Source organism: Coturnix japonica, chromosome 16 (assembly GCF_054131305.1).
Source record: "Coturnix japonica strain WE chromosome 16, WE-NBRP24, whole genome shotgun sequence".
Lineage (NCBI taxonomy): Eukaryota > Metazoa > Chordata > Aves > Galliformes > Phasianidae > Coturnix > Coturnix japonica.
The window spans coordinates 2,985,526-3,003,031 of record NC_140678.1 but is presented as its reverse complement, the minus strand read 5'-3'; the positions used below and the strand labels follow the sequence as shown (position 1 = coordinate 3,003,031).

The 17,506-nt window shown below is 48.6% G+C and overlaps 1 protein-coding gene and 1 long non-coding RNA gene across 24 annotated transcripts in view; one reads left to right on the top strand and one right to left on the bottom strand.

The window, feature by feature from the left end:
• Positions 1–490: 490 nt before the first annotated feature.
• On the bottom strand, positions 491–6,726 carry LOC107325360 (uncharacterized). 9 transcript variants are annotated; one of them, XR_014935082.1, is made up of 5 exons: positions 6,558–6,620; positions 5,941–6,010; positions 5,396–5,502; positions 4,496–4,614; positions 491–2,607 (listed from the first exon to the last, which is right to left on the bottom strand). It is a non-coding gene; the product is annotated as an uncharacterized LOC107325360 (long non-coding RNA). The 9 variants fall into 9 exon arrangements; XR_014935088.1 differs by lacking the exon at positions 5,396–5,502 and having other exon boundaries at positions 6,558–6,726; XR_014935085.1 differs by lacking the exon at positions 5,941–6,010 and having other exon boundaries at positions 6,558–6,726.
• Positions 6,727–6,938: 212 nt separating this feature from the next.
• Positions 6,939–17,506, top strand: part of CRTC1 (CREB regulated transcription coactivator 1) — a 35,651-nt gene continuing 25,083 nt past the window's right edge. For 14 of the 15 annotated variants that reach the window (XR_014935076.1, XR_014935075.1, XR_014935074.1 and 11 more), the window contains exon 1: positions 6,939–7,104. Coding sequence is in view for 10 of the 15 variants with exons in the window: in XM_085517809.1 (XP_085373935.1) it covers positions 6,979–7,104 (126 nt within the window). In the remaining 5 variants the exon portion in view is untranslated. Of the gene's footprint in view, positions 7,105–14,531; positions 14,682–17,506 lie in introns of those variants that run through there. The other variant, XM_085517811.1, reaches the window with a different exon arrangement.

Sequence of the window (17,506 nt, the reverse complement as noted above, 5' to 3'; positions counted from 1 at the left end):
ACTCTGATCACTAAGTGATCAACTCTCCTGGTACCACCACTGCCATCCATGGGCACTGCAGAGTGGGTGCTGGGAAAGGTTTCCACCTTCTCTCACTGGGACGTGCAGCAATGGGTTACCAACACGTTCCTTTTATAGCAATAAAAACCATTATTTCTTGTAATGTGACCTGAAAGTATTCTAGCTGTTCTAAATTCAGCACAGGCTGGCTGAAGTATTTGTGAAAGTGGCTATCATCTGTATGATAGTAGAGTTTTACTCATGTGAAGTACATAGCTGTGGCCCTGGGACACATACACAACCTGTCTGGTATTCTGCAAATAAACTGCTTTGATTCTTTGTATTGAAAGAACATGACAGCTGGATCGGGCTCTTGGTGAACACTGAAGTGATCTTGCTCTATGGCTGGACTGGAGCGAGTGCAGCTGAGGATGCTCGGCCTGAGGAGCAAGGAGACTGGGCTTCAAGAATGAACAAAGCCAGATAAATGTTTGATTGCACTCAGAGCCATTTATTAGTCTCAGAGCAGCAGTAAATGCCACCGGGGTAAACCTGATTTGGTATGTTTTAAAATACCCTTGAACAGATGGAGACCAGTGAGAGCACAGCATCATTAGTTCAAGTTATTCGCAGTGTGCGTGTCCTGTCATGGGCTGCTGTCAGGGCTGGGGTAAGAGCTTCTGTCTTCTCTGATGTTTTATGGGCCTGAAATTGTGCTTGAAACTATAAAGGAAGAAAGCACTAGAACTCTTGGCAGGGTGCAGAACAGCTAGAGATGGGGAATGTCTGCATCCTATTAATGGTGTCACTGACCCTTTTCCAGAGGGTCTGTCGGCTCGGCAATCCGACTGTCATTTCTCCCCACAGCAGAACCTCACTAATTCGTGCAGACATGGCCCAGCTTTCGGGAGGAGGTCTCGGAAGTTTAGAAGCAGCAGAACATCTCATTTCTTTGATTTACAGTGAAGGAGGACACTCCCACCAGCTCTTGGTAGCCTGGTGCTGATGTAAAATGATGCTATACAACAGAAGTGCTCAGGACCTCTTGTGAGCCACATCAAACCTATTCAGATGTTTTCACTTCCACGTCTGTGATAAGCTCTGGAGTTGCTGAAACTCTGCAAACTTCAGGAGCATTTATCATGCTATGATTATTGAAGCCAGACTACTGTCAGAATAAATAAAACATGTTTCCCAGTGCAACTCTAATTATGATTTTGAGCCAGTTGTGTAATGTGCAGAACTTTTATTTACAATAAATCTTCCAGTTGCTTGCATAAATGAATGAGATTTCACCACTTGCGACTTAAGGACCAGGAGAAATTAATGTGGTTGAATAAATTTACTGTCTAGCCTGGGTGTGTCAGCATGTCAGGCGGGTGAGGGAGCAGAGCTGCTATCAGGGCCTTCCTAGGAGGGCTCAGTTATCTTACATTTCACCTGGGAGCATGAATGGAACACAGATATTTCTTTCTTAGTTATTTTTTCTGCAGAGGCAGCGTAGATTCTGCTTTGCATTTTAATACTGAGTAGACACGGTGGCAGCCTGCGGGCTCCAGAACTTTTGTTTCCCGTTCCAAACTAATAACTGAGCTTCAGAAACACACGTTCAGTGCTTTCCAGATTAATATTTCAACTTCAGGGAGCTTCAGAGGGAAGTTTGAAACTTTGCTCATGGGGTGGTCGTGATTTCAGCTGCGGCTCCAGAAGGTGAACACAAAATGGGCTTTCTGCTTGGAGACAGCTGCTGCTTTAGCTCTGCAACCTGAAATCAGCCTCAGATTGTAAGACAAAGGGTTGAGATTCAGTACAGAGCAACGGTGGGGGCCTCTGGAGTGCAGCATCGCAGCAGTGTGTGCAGCTTGCAATGGAAAGAAGAAAAACTGTTAGAGCAAAAGTATTCATAAGCTGAAGGGAGCGAATCAAAGGTTCCTGTCTTGATCCCCGAGGCTTTGCCATTACTGTTTCACACCCAGGCCCCTGTCACGTAATTAGCTCCAACTATTTTTTATGGCTTCTTAAAAAATGAAAATCTTTTTTTTTGCTTGTTTATGCAGGCTCCCAGCCAGTGCTTCTGGCTGCACTGCTTTCTATCGGCAGCAATCCCTTTGAAGTCACTGGAGTTGCAGTACATTAACACCGGAGTGCCTAGAGCTGAATTCATCCTTTTAGATGGATGTAACATTTTTGATCTACGTCTTCCGGTCACAATGCTTTGAAATTGCACTAAAAACCCCATTTTACATGTGGTTGTCTGGTGGTTCTAATCAGACTGTGTCTCCCTATAAGGTTTGCAATTGTTTGCTTTAACTGCATCCTTTTTCCTTTGGTTGCTTGGTTATTTTCCCCTCTCTGTGGGCTCTGGTTGAACTACGTGGCTCCTTATAGGTGCAGGTTTACTGCTTGGCACTATCAATACCTGCATTCAGTATTAGTGCCTTCAGGAAAGCGATTCACAACTGGGTTTAGAAGGAATGTATGAATCTTGCTGAGGTTTGGAAAAGAGAAATTTGCCCTGTGGTGCAGTTAGCATGCCTGGACCTTCATTTTGCATGCTTTGCAGATCTCACATGATGAAAACTTTCTTGTGCCAAACGCATGTGCTTGCTATTAGGAAGAAAATCAAAGCATTTATCAGGTAAAAGGGGTTCAGGTTTAGTATTTTGGGGAGTGGAGATGCTCCCCATGTGCACACATGCTCACTCATTCACTGTTCATCCTGGGGCACATGTCCCGTGCTGCTTGCAGCAGCCTCTCTCTGCTGTCTATAGGGCCATGCTGTGCTTCAGGCTTTTTCTTCTGGTATCTGAATCTTTCTGAAAGACTGGTGTGTTCTTTCAGGCTGCAGCTGCTGCACTTAATGGGGGTAAGAGGAGAAAGGAAGGGACTCTGTCCGCCCCGCTTCTCTTGGTAGTATTAATCTAGCTGTGCGCCCCCGTTGTAGCAAGGCATGGACGACCATAAGAACAAACCTTGACCCCAGGCAAGATGCCTGGCAGGTATTCAGCCAAAGGCTTAAAGCTTGCAGTGGAGAACCTGCCATTTTCACAGTGAGAAACAAGTTGTTACATTCCTTCTGGGGATTATGCACAGCAGCAATTAGAGTTGGAGTGAACGACTGGCTGCTCCCATCCAAGAAGTGAAAGGAACTTCTTAGAAATGCTGCATCACAGGAGAAAAGCTTTGGTTACAGTGTGCTGCTGCTGCTGCTGCTGCCCCAGGAAGGCAGTCCCCATAGAGCAATCTGTGATGATCTCATGTAGGGCAAAGAGAACAAAATCAGTCACAGGAACCAGCAAAGTGGGACTGCTGTGGGGGCTGCTTACTCACCTGCTGAGGAATGGACTTTTTGTGGCACTCCTGATCTTCTGAAATGATTGAAACTCAAGAGGTGCCTGAATTCAACTGGTGTGTTTGTCTCACTGGTCATTGAGTTTTCATGCAAACATTATCAGTATCTGCAAACAGATTTTCCCTCACCCTTTTTAGTATCTTCAGCATAAAAATGCGTAAGATGAGCCTTTAACTTCCAGATTAACATATGTCTTAAGGCCTGGAAATAGCAGGGGCTGGTTTTACGCAGGGATATAAATCAGAGAAGTAGGCAGGTAGTTAACTGTGTGAAGCCTATTAGCCATGAATGAAATAAGTGGTTAATAGTACTATATTTTTGCTGTAGCGCGTTTCTGCTTAGAAGTAGCAGCAAAGAGATCTTACCCTTCTGATGTGAATGCTGTAATCTCTCAGCAGTTAAAAAGTATTTCCCTGTTTCCTGTTTGTTTCAATAAAGCACATAAATCTTAGGGGTGCCTCACCTTTGAGTGCTGACTGTGAGCATACCTGCATTGAAAGCTTTGCCTCCTATTCAAGGGTTATCTTTGGAAGGACAAAAAGTGGCTGCTGCTTTATCAGCTCATATCACCTTAGCATCATGGGAATACTTCTTGCTTCAGTGTGGCATGAAGCCAGGCCTTGATTCTGGGAAAAATAACCAGACCAGAATCCTCTGTGGGGTTGCCAAGGTATTATAGAGCACCAGAAGATAAGCCTTGTAGAAATGAGAATAATATCTTTCAGCAGCCAGTGTTTGCTTTCTTTCTGGGAATACTGGTGCTCAGAGCAAGGATCTCCCCAAACTCATTGCAGCAGAGCAGAGCCAAGTGTTCCATGTGACTGCAGTTTGGTTTGCTTGGGCTGTTCATCAGATTTGATGCACGGTGCAGAGGGGCTAATTCAGGTGCTGCCCTCTGGAAGCAAGGATCTGTTACATGAAAGAAACAGGAGAAATGCTGGGTGAAACAAAGTGTTCTCCCACCGAAAGCAAAAGTTGGGGCTTAGTTCAGAATAACGCCACAACTCCGGGCTCTGTGGAGTTCACAGGATATTCTTTGAGGATAATGGGAACGTCAGTCAACAGGAACATTAAGTAGGAAGCGCGAGAGATCGAAATCTCGGTGTCTGTAAGCAAAGGCACACAAAAAAAAGGTCAGCTTACTTGTGGATCGCACTGCTGTGCTGTTGTGTAAGCTGCTCAACCTCACACCTTCCTCTGGAGCCTCTAAGGGAGAATACGGAAGTAGCTGGATCTCATCTGCCAGAGCAATTCCGAAGGATCTAGAGGATACCAAACAAGTGATAAGTAAACAAAACCTCCTCCCCGCAACCCTCTCGCTGCTCTCGGTTGCATCTGCTTTAAGAAGCTGCAGCTTGCTCGGCAAGGAGTTGTTTGCAACAAAAGCAGATGTGAGCGCAACACCCCAGTCCTCCAATGACTCTTTGTTTGCTTCAGAGCAAAGCTCTGATTCTCATTTACAAGAAACTTTTTCATAACACGTCTGGAAGGCTGGGAGAGATAGAACTGCTGTCTCGGGGGAACCCATCACAGCTTTCTAGTGAGATCAAGTTGTTCTCACATGGCCCCATATGTGCTCAAGGTGAAGACGGCGGGAGACATAAATAATACTTCTGGTATGAGCTCATCATTTTGTCAAAGGCATGGCATATCTCCTTCAGTGGAGGAAGAAGGAAACCTGGCACCAATCTAAAATGTCTCCTTGCCAATGTCTTAATGCAGTCAAGATTTACATTGTCTGCTGGGTCATGCACTTAGCAGCCATTCAGATCCACCCACACCCCAAAACGAGGAGCTGTGAGTGGGTGAGAAATTCCAGAAGCAGCTCAGCAAACACAAGTGTTGTATTAAAGAGAAGTTAGTTACGCAAACTGTTTGAAAATCGGAGACATTAAGATCAGAAGCAGGGCCCAGATTGCACAATGGAATTCAATCTGATAAAGCTGCACAGGCGAAACAATAAGAGAAGGGAGTCTTCCAAAGAGAGGAAGTCGACCCCCCCCCCCCTTTCTGCCTGGCCATCTGCGTTCCTTCCCCACAAACCCAGAGCTGGAGAGCCGTCAGAGGGGAGATTTCACTCTCTTCAATCTTCTGAGATCCAAGAGGGGAGAATTTATCAAGTTTCATCTCAGGCACTTAATCTTTTGGCACTGCAAAAGGCAGAGTGACAGCTGGGTCTGTGGATGCTTGTTATTACCACCTATAGTATTAAATCCAGTGCAATTTAACAGATTACTTATCGTTATCTCACGTCTCGAGCAAAAACAATGTGGATAATGGGTATCTCGGTGTTAAATCTTAAGGTTTATATGCTTTTAGTGTGACAGACCAATTTTGCAGGTTCATGTACACAACCAGGGGGTATTTATCTGCAAATGAGTGCTGGCTGTTTATGCCTGGTCAGAAATACAGGAACAGGTTAGGCTAACATCTGTCAGGAACGACATGCTTGATCCTGCAAGGAAATGGCCTGGATGGTCTCCTAAGCCCCAGCTCCCTTCTCCTCAATGCACTCTCTCCTCACATTATAGAGTGCAAGCTGGCAGCTAGAATCTAGAGCAGGGCCAGACTTTATTGCTAACACTCACCTGATGGTTGCTGAGCTGACTTTCATCCATCCATCCATCCATCTCCTTGCAGCGGGTGGATAATTACAATCTATTTTTACGTGGGCAGGAAGTGCTTATCAGCAGCTGATAAACCCACTAAAACGGGGCCGCGGAGGTGATCGATAGTGGAAGTGAGAGCAGCGCCTGATTTCTTTGCTCTGATATCCCAGCTCAGGGTTGGGTTACAGGAGGAAGGGCTGCTCGGGGTGATGCACCAAAGCAGGGAAGCACCTGGTTTTATCTCTGTTGCTTTATAAGGGTAAAGGGCAGCGTGTGGGTGCGAGGCAGCGGGACTGTGAGGATTTATTACACCCTAATGGTGCTTCTCACCTATCGCAGTGCTCAGCTGGAATCAAAGCAGCCTCTGATGGGGTTTGAAGACATGGAGGGCTGTGTGTGTCAGCTCACCCCTACCTCTATGGAGACATGGGCCTGCTGATGCTGCCTGTCCTCCCATTGAGCTCAGCCAGGTCTATGGCGGCCCACAGGCCCCATATTCCCCCCTCAGTGCTGTGTGAGGCGCTGAGCCTCTGGGCCTCCATTTTCTCCCACATCTAGGCAGAAAAATAAGCAGCTTTTCTCCTTTATTTCCTCACTTTTGCTTCCAACGTGCAGGACTTTGTTGAAATATCGAGCTTATTCCTCACTGAGGTCCAACATCTCCTCAACTGAGCCGCTCCATAAGGGATAACGGCGCGGCCTACTCACAGCGCGGCCTCCTCACAGCGCTGAGGCGGCGGGCACCGAGCGACGGCCGAGAGCCTCAGTGCGCATGCGCGCAGGGCGCCCCCTCCTCACCCCGCCGCCGAGGGAAGCCCCTCGACTGCGCATGCGCGGCTGCAGACCCCGCCTCCCTCTCTCTCCGCCTCCTCCTCTGCGCATGCGCCCCTCCACCCCCTCGCCGCCCCCTCCCTCCGCCGCGCATGCGCGTTGAGCTCCTCCGCCCTCCCGTCCTGCCCTCCCTGCGCATGCGCTTCGCCCCCTCCGGCGCGGGGAGGGGGATGCGGACGGGGGAAGATGGCGGCCTCGAACAACCCGCGGAAATTCAGCGAGAAGATCGCGCTGCACAACCAGAAACAGGCGGAGGAGACGGCGGCTTTCGAGGAGGTCATGAAGGACCTGAGCCTGACCCGCGCACACCGGGTGAGACAGCGCCGTTAATCGGTCCATCCCTGCCCCCCCTCCCCCCCCAACCCACGGTGCGCGCCCCCGGTGGTGGCAGCGGGTGTGGTGGGGGAGGAGGAGGAGGAGGAGGATGATGATGATGAGGAGGAGGAGGAGGAGGAGGAAGGGCGGCGGCGGCGGCGCCCCCCGGCCCCGGGGGTAGCGGTGCGGGCGGGGCGGCGAACAGCGCCCCCTGGCGGTGGGGGGAGCAGGGCGATGTTCTGAGTACGGGGCGGGGGGCAGCGCGCCGCCCCCACTCAATGGGGGGAACACTGAGACGCGGGTTCGAGTCCCGGTGCCACCCGGAGCGGGGCTTACTGTGTGTGTGTGTGTGTATGTGTGTGTGTGTGTGTGTGGGGTCTTCTCAGCCCCACAGGGAGCGGCTAAGGGGGGTCTTATCCCCCTCATCCCTCACACTGTGACAGACCCCGCTCCAAAGGGTGTTTTCTATCCGCTGAGACAGGCCCGGAGCTGCTGTGGGCTGTGGGGGGGTCTCCACCCCTCAGACAGAACCTCAGGCCCCATTCCGGAGCATAGAGACCCATAGATGTGTATTAGGGGATTGCTGGGCCTTGTGGCTCTGATTCTGTTCCCTTTGGATGTGAATTGCTTTGCTTTGTGATCCTCCTGGCTCTGCAAAGCCCGTGGTTAGAAACCAGAGGCGTAACGAGTGGCATTGCCAAGCATGGATGCTGTTTTCAGGTTGAGATCTGCGGCTGTCACAGCTCTTCTGCTCTCACCTGCTCGTCTCAATGGTTTTGTTTCTCTTCCAACTGCTTAAGGAACATTTACGAGCTCCGTTTGTGCAGTGAAACCTCTCCTTTATAGCGCTGGCTGTGTCAGGGCAGGGTAAATATTTGTATTCACTTGGTGCTGCTGCTCAGAGGGAAAACAAAGGCATGTGGCTGCAGAGGTGCGAGGGCTGCTCTGTGTGCATCATGCAGGATGCTGGGCTGGAGTTATACAGCAGGGATGGTTTGGAGGTGTTTGCAGTCAGGAGTTGAACCTCTGGTGTAGCTCCATCCTCCTTTCGATGGCCATTGCTTGGATGTCTCTGCAGTTGTCAGTGGTTCTTCACCCTCAAGTTTGGTGTTTGCAGGATGAGGATGGCCCTAATGCTAATCTGGTTTCTCCCACATCTGAGTGCTTCTAATCCAGAGTCTGCAAACACAAACCCATCTCACATACAAGAACCTGGTACTGAGAAAAGGACCCGAGATGAATGAGTTATGTGAGGATTCTGGGTACTGAAGTGATGGAAACGCTGACCGAACAGCTGAGTAAAATGTCTCCTTTGTCGACTTGTTCTGAATTCCATGATTTCATCCGGGTTTCAAACGCCGTCTAAAAGCAAAAAGGGGTTAAGCACAACTTTGCTGTTTGCTCTCATTTTCATTTGGCAGGCAGCGCCGTGCTGTCAGTTTGAAAACGCGTTACTCAGTGTGTGGAAGCAGCCCAAAATTTCTGCTGCTTTTTCGTTATTAGTAATTGTCTTTTTTTTCTTTGCAGTGTTTACCCTCTTGTCTCCTTTATTGTTAGTTACTGGTCGCAGCGGAGGCAGGAAACTACTGTTCCACCATTTCTTGTGCATAGCCGTGCTGTTTCTGCCCTTGCTTTCTCACTACTGCCTGTTTAAGTATTGAGTCCACCTGAGATCTATACATTGCAATGCTTCCTTCTTGTCTGAGATGAGACAGTGTGATATCAGCTCTTTATCTTGTCTGTTGCCTTCACCATTCAGATGGTAAATATATACACATATATATAAAACCCCATATGAGAGTGAAATGGGGGTGGTTGCAATAGGGTTCTGCCAGGCCCAGCAGCAGCACACTGCTGTCTTTCAGCTGCCCAGTGCAATTCCAGCTTTGCTGCAGCCACAGAGCTTGCAAAGAGCCTCGCAGGTGGGTGGCTGATAGAAGCACTGGATCTGCTTAATTGTCTTGTGAGTGGGACCTTCGTGTTTATAATCCAGAGATTTCTGCCAGTCCCATAGTAACTAAGTGGGTGAGAAGAGGGGGAGTTTGTTCTGTGTGACTCCTGTGTTGTTTTTTTTTTTTTGCTGATGGTTCTGTTCCCTTTTATTTTTTTAATGCAGAAATGTGAGGACTGTGCTGATTTCTGAGCTGCTCACCAGGGCCTGCTGCTCTCCATTCCTGTTGTAACACGGCGCAGGGATGCGTGCTGCTTTCTGTGTGCTCCCTCACGCAAAGCTGCTGCTGCTGCTGCTGCCTTCTAAAGTTGCAGTTGACGAGGCAGCGCCGTGCAGGATGACACAGATAGTGCTGAGCTCTTCAAATCTCATCCGAAGAGCCAAACATTAAAGCATTTTAAAGTTTTTAAAGCTCGTCAGCTGCGTTTTAAAGGTAGTCTTATTTATTCGAGGGCTGCTTATTTATTCCTTTATCATATATATTTGTTTTGTTGGATTCCGGCTTGGGCTGTGTTTGAATTCCCTCTCACAGACTTTGCAGCTCTCCATTAAAGAGAAGCCCCCCTCAACATCCCAGCTTCACATACAGCAGGGATGCAGGATGCTGCTGCAGTGAAAACAGGCAGGAAAGGAAAGCAGGTGAACGATGATGTTTGGAAACACGCTGCAGAATCCCAGCACTGCCTGCAGCCTCTCCATACACACAACAGTGTGTGCAAAGCATCTGTGAACTGAGAGGACCTCTACTGATAGCCACTGTTCCTCAATGGCACAGCAGTTGTTTAGCTGGCGCTGAAGCAGAGGCAGGAATGGGACTTGTGCTCAGTGCAGGAGAGATCAGAAGGTCTTTGTGCATCGCAACTGTCCATCGGATGTAGGTAGTATGCAAAGCAGTGTTGAAAAGCTTTCTTCAATCAGCGCTGCTAATCTCTAGTTTAAGAAGTGCTAAACATTAACGGTGATGAGAGCGTCGCAGTGATTCCCGATGCCTTTTATTAAAGAGTTTGATACAGAAGACATTCTAATTGCATGATGGTGCCTTGATGCGACTGAATGATGTGGAAGGAGTGTATCAGAACCAGAACTCAGCCCTCCAGCAGGGCTGGGTGCTGTCAGCTCACTCAGAGCTGTGTTCCAGGCAATAGGGAGCTCCCCTTGTGCAGTGATGTTGTTCTGGCCGTGGCTCTGCCTGGTGCTCTGTTACTCCCCAGCTGGAGGGCTCACACATTTCCAGGCCCAGAAGTGCATCAGGGAGCTCTGTGGCTGCTGGAGCAGGGCAGCCTGCTGACCCCAAACCGAGCTGTGCTGAGCTGAAATAGCACTCATAGCTGGGAGTCTGAGGGACTTAATGCAGGGCAGAACCAGTGCGGATGTAGAGATGAGCTCCAGCGGGGGCACAAAGGATCTCTGTTCCTGTGCAGCGCTCTGCCCTCCTTCCTTGGCCTGAGCTGTCCAAGGTAAACAGCTGATAGCCACGCTGCACAGCTCAGCCTTCACTCAGCAGGGCAGCCTTTCTGCTGGGAGCCCTCTTGGGTTTTGCTTGTGTTGTTTTTCCAACGAGGCGATGGCTTTTTTTCATGCTTCCATCCCTAAGGTGCGTCGCAGCCTCTTGCTTCTCCTCTCCCACACACGGCCGTCTGTTTCTGCTGTATCCATCCAGCATCCCCAGCACGTGAGCTGTGATTGTACTCCTGATACGTTGCAGTGGATGAAGGAAGGAGTGGAGCTGCTCACCGCGCTGCCTTTCAAAGTCTGCTTCAGCTTCAGCAGCAGCCCTTCCCATCTATCAGGATGCATTGGGTTTTTCCCTTAGGGTGGATCACAGAGGTGAGCTGTGCTCAGAGCTCGGATCCTGGCAGCTCTCAGCTGTGAGCACCCATTTCTTTTTGGCCTCCACCTTGGGCTGGTGATGGAGTTAAAGCCACAAACACCAGAGCTCCGAACCTGCTGTTGACAAGCAGCATAAGGAGCTGATTGTTGATTCATCTGAATAACGTGCTCACATTAATTCAGGAAATTAGCCGGCACTTCTGGCCGCTCAATGGTAGCGGTTAACGAGATGCTAATTGGGCAAAAAGTGGACATCTTCTCCAGCGTAGTCAATGGGGATTTACACAAAATGGCTTAAAAGTGTAATATTAAGCTTGGTTTTCTCTCTAATTGCTGACGAGTGTTTTCTTGGGCTGAATTCAGCTTCCATAAAAGCATCCATCAGCCCCCAATGGTGCATTCCATCAATACTCCATGCCTGTATCCTATGGGGCACTTCCCAGCCAACGGGATGCTGCAGCTAAAGAAAACAAGCGTTGCCTTCTTTAAATGAGCATTTCTGGTTGTGATGGCTGGCCTTCCCCCTCCGTATCACTGTAATGTGCTGGCAGAGCCATTCCTTTGCATTCAGGCTGTGTGGAAGCAGGTAGGTTGTAGTAGTGAGCCTCAGCTTGCAGCCACGTGCATTTTGTAGCAGCAATGAATTGTGGCCTTCATGCTGCTTCCCTGTGTTTCCTAAACTACGTGCGTTCCCATACAAACTTGCAGTCCCAAAGGCTTTCCTGTAAGCTCTTGGTGGCAGCCAAGCTGTAAGTATGTATTAACTCATTAGCTAAGATTTACGTATCTGATTGTGCGTGGGAGTTAAAGTTTAAAATGTTGCTTCGATTCGCTTTAAATGATTTGCATAGGGTGATTAGTGCCGTGTAAGTGATATCTGGGGATAAGATTTCTGCCCAGCTCTCCTTTGGTTCTCATTGGGCCACGTGAGCTCTGCAGGGCTCCCGTTTGTCCACTGGAGCCGTTGTGATCTCATTGCTGCTCCATAACGCAGTGATGGAGTGTTGATAGTAGTCCTGTTTTACACATGGTTTTGCTTGAACAGAGTTTCAAAGAGAAGCAATTAGAGGTGGTTTCCCCCCCGGTGTGTGTCTTTTCAAGGCAGTGATGCTGCTCCAGCTCTGCAGGTTGTGCCGTGCTGCTTTGGGGATGCATTGCAGCTGAGCAGCATCCCATAGGTGAGGTGGTGCAGAGCCTGCCAGCTCTGAGTGCCCTGCAGGCTGGATTAAGGGGAAAAACAAGTGGGAAAGGAGGAGATGGTGAGTTTTGAACCCATTGACTTCTCGCTTGTTTCCTTTCCTTGCAGGCATGTTTAGGTCATCTTCAGGCAGCCGTTCAGCAGCCGCTGCTGGTTGGGGTGGTGCTGCTGGGCTCTCCCTTGTCCATCTGCTCACCCAGCCATCATCCTCCTTGCAGTCCTTCCCTCCCAGCTCCACCAGGCCCTGCTCCCCTCAGCTCTATGGCAATACTCATTCCATGCACGTTTCCACCCTGCTCTCATCCACGTGGCTCATTGACTTCTCGTTGCCATTCAGTTTTTCACTCCTGCAGCAAAACACTTGCATTGTTGGGGTGTTTTGCATTCAAAAAACATTGATGCCAGGTGATTGTAATGCTCTGAGAGCGGTCCGGAATGAAGCTGCAGTTTGCAGGCTTGCTGTTGTATGCAGCAGGAGCAGCACAAAGGTTTGGTGCAGGTAACAGTGCTGCACAGCCCCAGTGCTCTGCAGGTGGAGAAGTGACATCTATGCACTTGCTAAGGCCATGGTGGCACAGCTCTATGGCACAGCATTGAGCTGGATGTGCTCTTGGGATCTGCTCCCCTTCTGAATGGCAGCACTCCCTGCTGGTCCAGCCCTTACGCATCGCGTGGGGTTACGTAACTGAATTGTCAGTCTTTTGGCTAAAAATAAAAAACGGAGCAGAAAAGCTATTTTTATCTCCCTTAATGAGGGCATCTCCGCTTCTATTTAGTCTTCCTGAGGTATTTCAGTGGAAGGAGGGGGCATGACTTGGGGGCAAGTTTGTTATAGTGGACAGTGGGTGTAGTGGGTGCTTATGGTGCTGTGTTCTGAGCAATGCTTGCATTAAAGTCAGGGAGTACCAACCTCCAGGGCAACTATCAGACTGTGCTGGGCTTAAATACACCATGAAAGCCAGGAATTCTCTATCAGGTAATCAATGAGCTTCACATAGAAGCCCTCTCCAAAGCGCTGTATGTAGTTACCAGTGATGCTCAGGCCTTTCTGCTGCTCAGAGCCTTTCAGAACTGAAGGGAGGTGCTTTCGGAGCTGCCACGGGATCCGGTTTGTTTTTAAAAGCAGTGCAAATCAGGTTTGGTTCATATTGTAGCTCAGCTTGGCTCCCTGCCCGGTGATAGAGCAGAACTCTGAGGAACAGCCACTATTTTAAGGCTCGAGTTGTGCCGTATCCTGTTTTTCCTTGCGACTCCGTTGTGACTGTGAAGTCTCAAACACTAAACCTTTGTTCCCCAGCAATAGCAAAGTGTTTCTTAAACACGGAGCGACAGCCCTCGTGCTAAATTTAATGGTTATCATTACTCAGATTCTGCAGGGTTTGCTGGTGGGGATTCATTGCCCGCAGCCCCCAGTGCTCCGTACTGACTCATTTGATGGAGGCAGCTACATGCAGCTGATTTGTAAGGGAGTTCTGCTATAAAACACAGACATCACAAATAAAAACAAAAGTTCAGTGCTAAATGCTGCCTTCCTCCCCTTCCCTTTTTCCCTCCCCCCCCCCCCCCAGCTATTCTTTCTTCCTGCAGCAGTGGAGCGTTCTGTTTTGGTCTCTTTGGGTTTACAGGAAGAAGGGTTTTTTTGGCCTGGAGCGTAATGTGGATTTGGGGTGGTTTATAAATAGTAATTGTATACGAGGAGGTGAGATCTCTTTGCTTTCACACGAACTCTAGAAGACACCTGGGGACGGGGGGATGGGGATGGGTGTAATTTTTATAGCCCCGTTTCCTCCAAACTGGAGAGCTGAGGCAATCTGGGGAGTTGGTTTCAGCCCGTGAAGGAGAATCTAATGGTGCCTTGGAATTCGTAGATGACTCATAACAGGACAAAACAATCCAGTTAAGTGATTTGAGGTCTTAAATAATCTCTTCAACAGGAAGGTGAAGAAAACATCATGAACTCATGAGTAATAATTGGCTCTCTTGGAGTGCTAAAAGTGCAGCGATTGCTCGTTGGCAGGGACTCAAGCGATCCCTGCTTAAGCTTTGCTGATCAGTATATATTTCATCTCTTATGAATGAAATTTATTTAACTGGATTATAATGCTTTTAGCAAGGTGGCGTTAGGGTTACCAGTTGGGAGAGGTTTGTTTCAGGTTGGTGTGCAGTAATGATGTGCTTTGCACCATGGGGTTGCACTGTGCAGCATTGCCTTCTCCCCACTGTATGCCCTGCAGTGTGGATTTGCACCCAAGCTGGGTTTAAGGGAGAGCCCCCAGCAGCACCATGCTGTGCCCAATGCACCACAGTCCTTCTGCCTGCTATTCTTTGCTCTATAGGTGCAATAACTGCAAAAGTGAAGTGATGTCAGTTAGTCCCCAGCTGGCTCACATTGTCAGACAGCAGGGCTAAGAACTTCTCATCTCCTTTCTCCTTTCCAAAGCGCAGAATCATTCAGGACAGCTTGAGTGTGCCAAGGTTTATCTGCAGGCAGAAGGGACCCGTGCTGGTGCTCCTATGGAAGAGACCTCATGCTTACTGTGAGCAGCTGGAATTGCAGCCTTGTGTTTGTACCAGGAAATCTCTCAGCTTAATCAGGTACTTAAAATCAGAAGTTAGCCAGCTTGCTGTCCCCTGTCTAACGAGATGGTTTCATTCATGCAGAAATCCGCTGCTTCTGCTTTCCACTTTGATTTATGGGGAGCACTCCTGGGGGCTCAGTGAGATGGAGGGGCAGAATTCTGCCTCCCCTCCCATGCTGTGAATCCCTTTGGTTCTGGTGCCAGCAGGGTTTGTTGTGGAGCACTGCAGGGTGGCTAAAATGCAGCCCTTGTGTTCCTGTGGCTGCTGAATTGCAGTGCATTGCAACAGATCTCGGTTCTAAAACAAACCCAACAAATATTTGTTGCTTGAATTTGTGTTATTGGCTACATTTGGGCTGGCCTGCGGGGCTGTTTGTGTTGTCCGTGTCCCAAAACATCAGTGCGATAATGGAACAAATACTTGCAAGTAAGTGACATAAATGACAGTTGGAGTGATGGAGGAGTAAACAATGATGTAGCAGTTCTAGAAGCCTGGGTTCAGATCCGGTTCACAGCCTATGTCTGGATTTTCTCGTGGTGATTTTCACTTAGTTTGTAGTAGACGTTTGGCTTCCTGTTTTGGCTTGGTCGTCCTCTTCTCTGCAGTATCTGTTGCACCAGGACGGTAACAGCACCATAAGGCCAAATGAGATTGGCAGCAGCAACAAGGGAAACATTTCTCTCCTCTTGTCCGCACTTGTCTGTTCCCAGCCAGTGTTAAAATCCTCTCTTTCATGACAAGGAAAACAAACTCAAACTCAAAAAAACCCATTGCAAAATGTTGTGTTATAATGATGGAATATTTCAAGTCCCAAATGGCCCGGACGGAGCAGCTGCTATCACTGCGGATTATACCTTTCCTCTGCACTTCAGACTTCATTTCCTTTACCAGTCTTCCTGGGAGGAACAGCTGTGCATTTGGATCCTCTGCTGCTGTTGGATCGGTACTTGAAACTGCAGGAAATAAGTTGCTTTCAAAAGCTGGCTCGCTGCAGCTCCTTCCTGATTGTGACAGCCCAAAGGAGAAAGAATTGCGAGGGATTCTCTTTGTCGTTAACAAACTCATCTGTGAATCCTGACTCCATCAGCCAGGAGGGATGGTGAGGAAGCTGGCTGTGCTTTCTCCATCCTCTGTGTGTGCAGGTTTGCTTTTTGTGCCCGCCACCAATGGTTGATTATTCAGCAGTGACAGGACAGTTGTCCTTTGCTTAGGTGTGTTCTGGTGTTAGAACTGCAGTTAATGATACATGGCCAACAGGTTTCCCTTCCTCGGTGTTACTGATTGTTGAATCCTTCCTTACCTGATGAAATACATTCTAGGTAGGTTGCTTGAAGGGGTTGCTTTAAGAAATGAGCAGTTATCCCCAGTGAGGCTGTGGATGCCCCATAACTGCAGGTATTCAAGGTTAGGCTGGATGCGGCTCTGTGCAGCCTGGGCTGCTGGTTGGTGACCCTGCACACAGCAGGGGGTTGGAACTGGATGAGCACTTTACAACCCAGGCCATTCTATGATGCTAAGATCCCAATGTACGTTCATTTTAGAAGCTGCACAGCAGATGTTTCAAGAATTCAGCTCATAACACGAATTCAGAGCATTAACAGAAAATAGTGAAGCTGAGGGAGGAGCTGAACCCTGGTGGTGGTGGCTGCAGCACTCAATGAACTGCTGGGCAGTTCCAGCAACTCAGACACAAAGAGCTTCTTAATGTAGAAGCTGACCGACTAATTGGGTGATTTCTAATGGCTGCACTCCCACCAAGTGTAAATGCAGTAACTGGTCATTAAATGGATGTTAACTGATCATTCTTTTTTAAGACTGTTTGCTTTTCTTATCAACACGAGGATTGTGAATGGGAAGAAATCTCCCTTTGAAGAAAATACTTGCACTGGGATTCCACCACCGTGCTGACATGACTGGAGGGTTTGTTTGACTTAATGTTGAGTTTCACGCTGGAGAAAGAAGCCAGATTGGGAGTTCTGGGCTCTCTCCCTTCTGTTGTGTCACAGGGCAGGAAGAAGTTGCTCTCTGTGCCTTGGGAAGGCCCTCATCTCCTTCCTGAAGCCATGGGGAGCAGCGTGCTGACAAGCCTTGTGCAGATCAGAACAGCACCATGTACCCTTAAGATGGTCTTTAAAACGTTGAGTTGATCCTTTAAATGGAAGTTAATTTCCAATTAAGGCACGGTAACACGTTTGTAAGTTGTTTTGCTGCTTATTGGCCTTAGCACACAGAGAGCACCTTTAAAGTGGAAAGCTGAAATGGGTAAGAAAGCTTCAAATGGAAACTGCAAACCAGCAGCAGAGCAGCTATCGTGAAATCTGACTTCCTGTACTCAGCAGATAACGTTATTTTTTTGGTCGAAAGGACGCCCCACCCTTTTATTGCCCTTCTGGGAATCAAATCTGTGTGTTAAAAAAGGCCATTTTGCAGGACGTGCTGCTGGTGGAGTTTGGTTCTATGGGCTCAGATCTGCCCTTTGGTGACAGCTGAGGTCTGCTCACAACTTTGCTGTTTGCCCCAGGTTTTATTCATATTTGTAAAGGTATTTAAAGAAGGTGATGCTCTGCATTGTAATAAATGCTCCCTTGGATTCCCATCTGCCTGTTTTTGGGCTCATAGAAAGGCTATAGGGAAACTGGATGTGCTTTTGGGGTGGTGTTTCTCTCCTTTTTTTCCTTCCCCCTGTGTAACCGAAGGCTCTGTTTGCACACAGCTGTAAGCACAGCAAACTGCAGCCCAGCTTCACTGGAAGCCTTGAGCTGTTTCATATCAATGCATTCCCATAACAGCCGGGATCTGGAAGAACATTGCTAACGTTGTTGCTTGCAGGTTCCTGATTG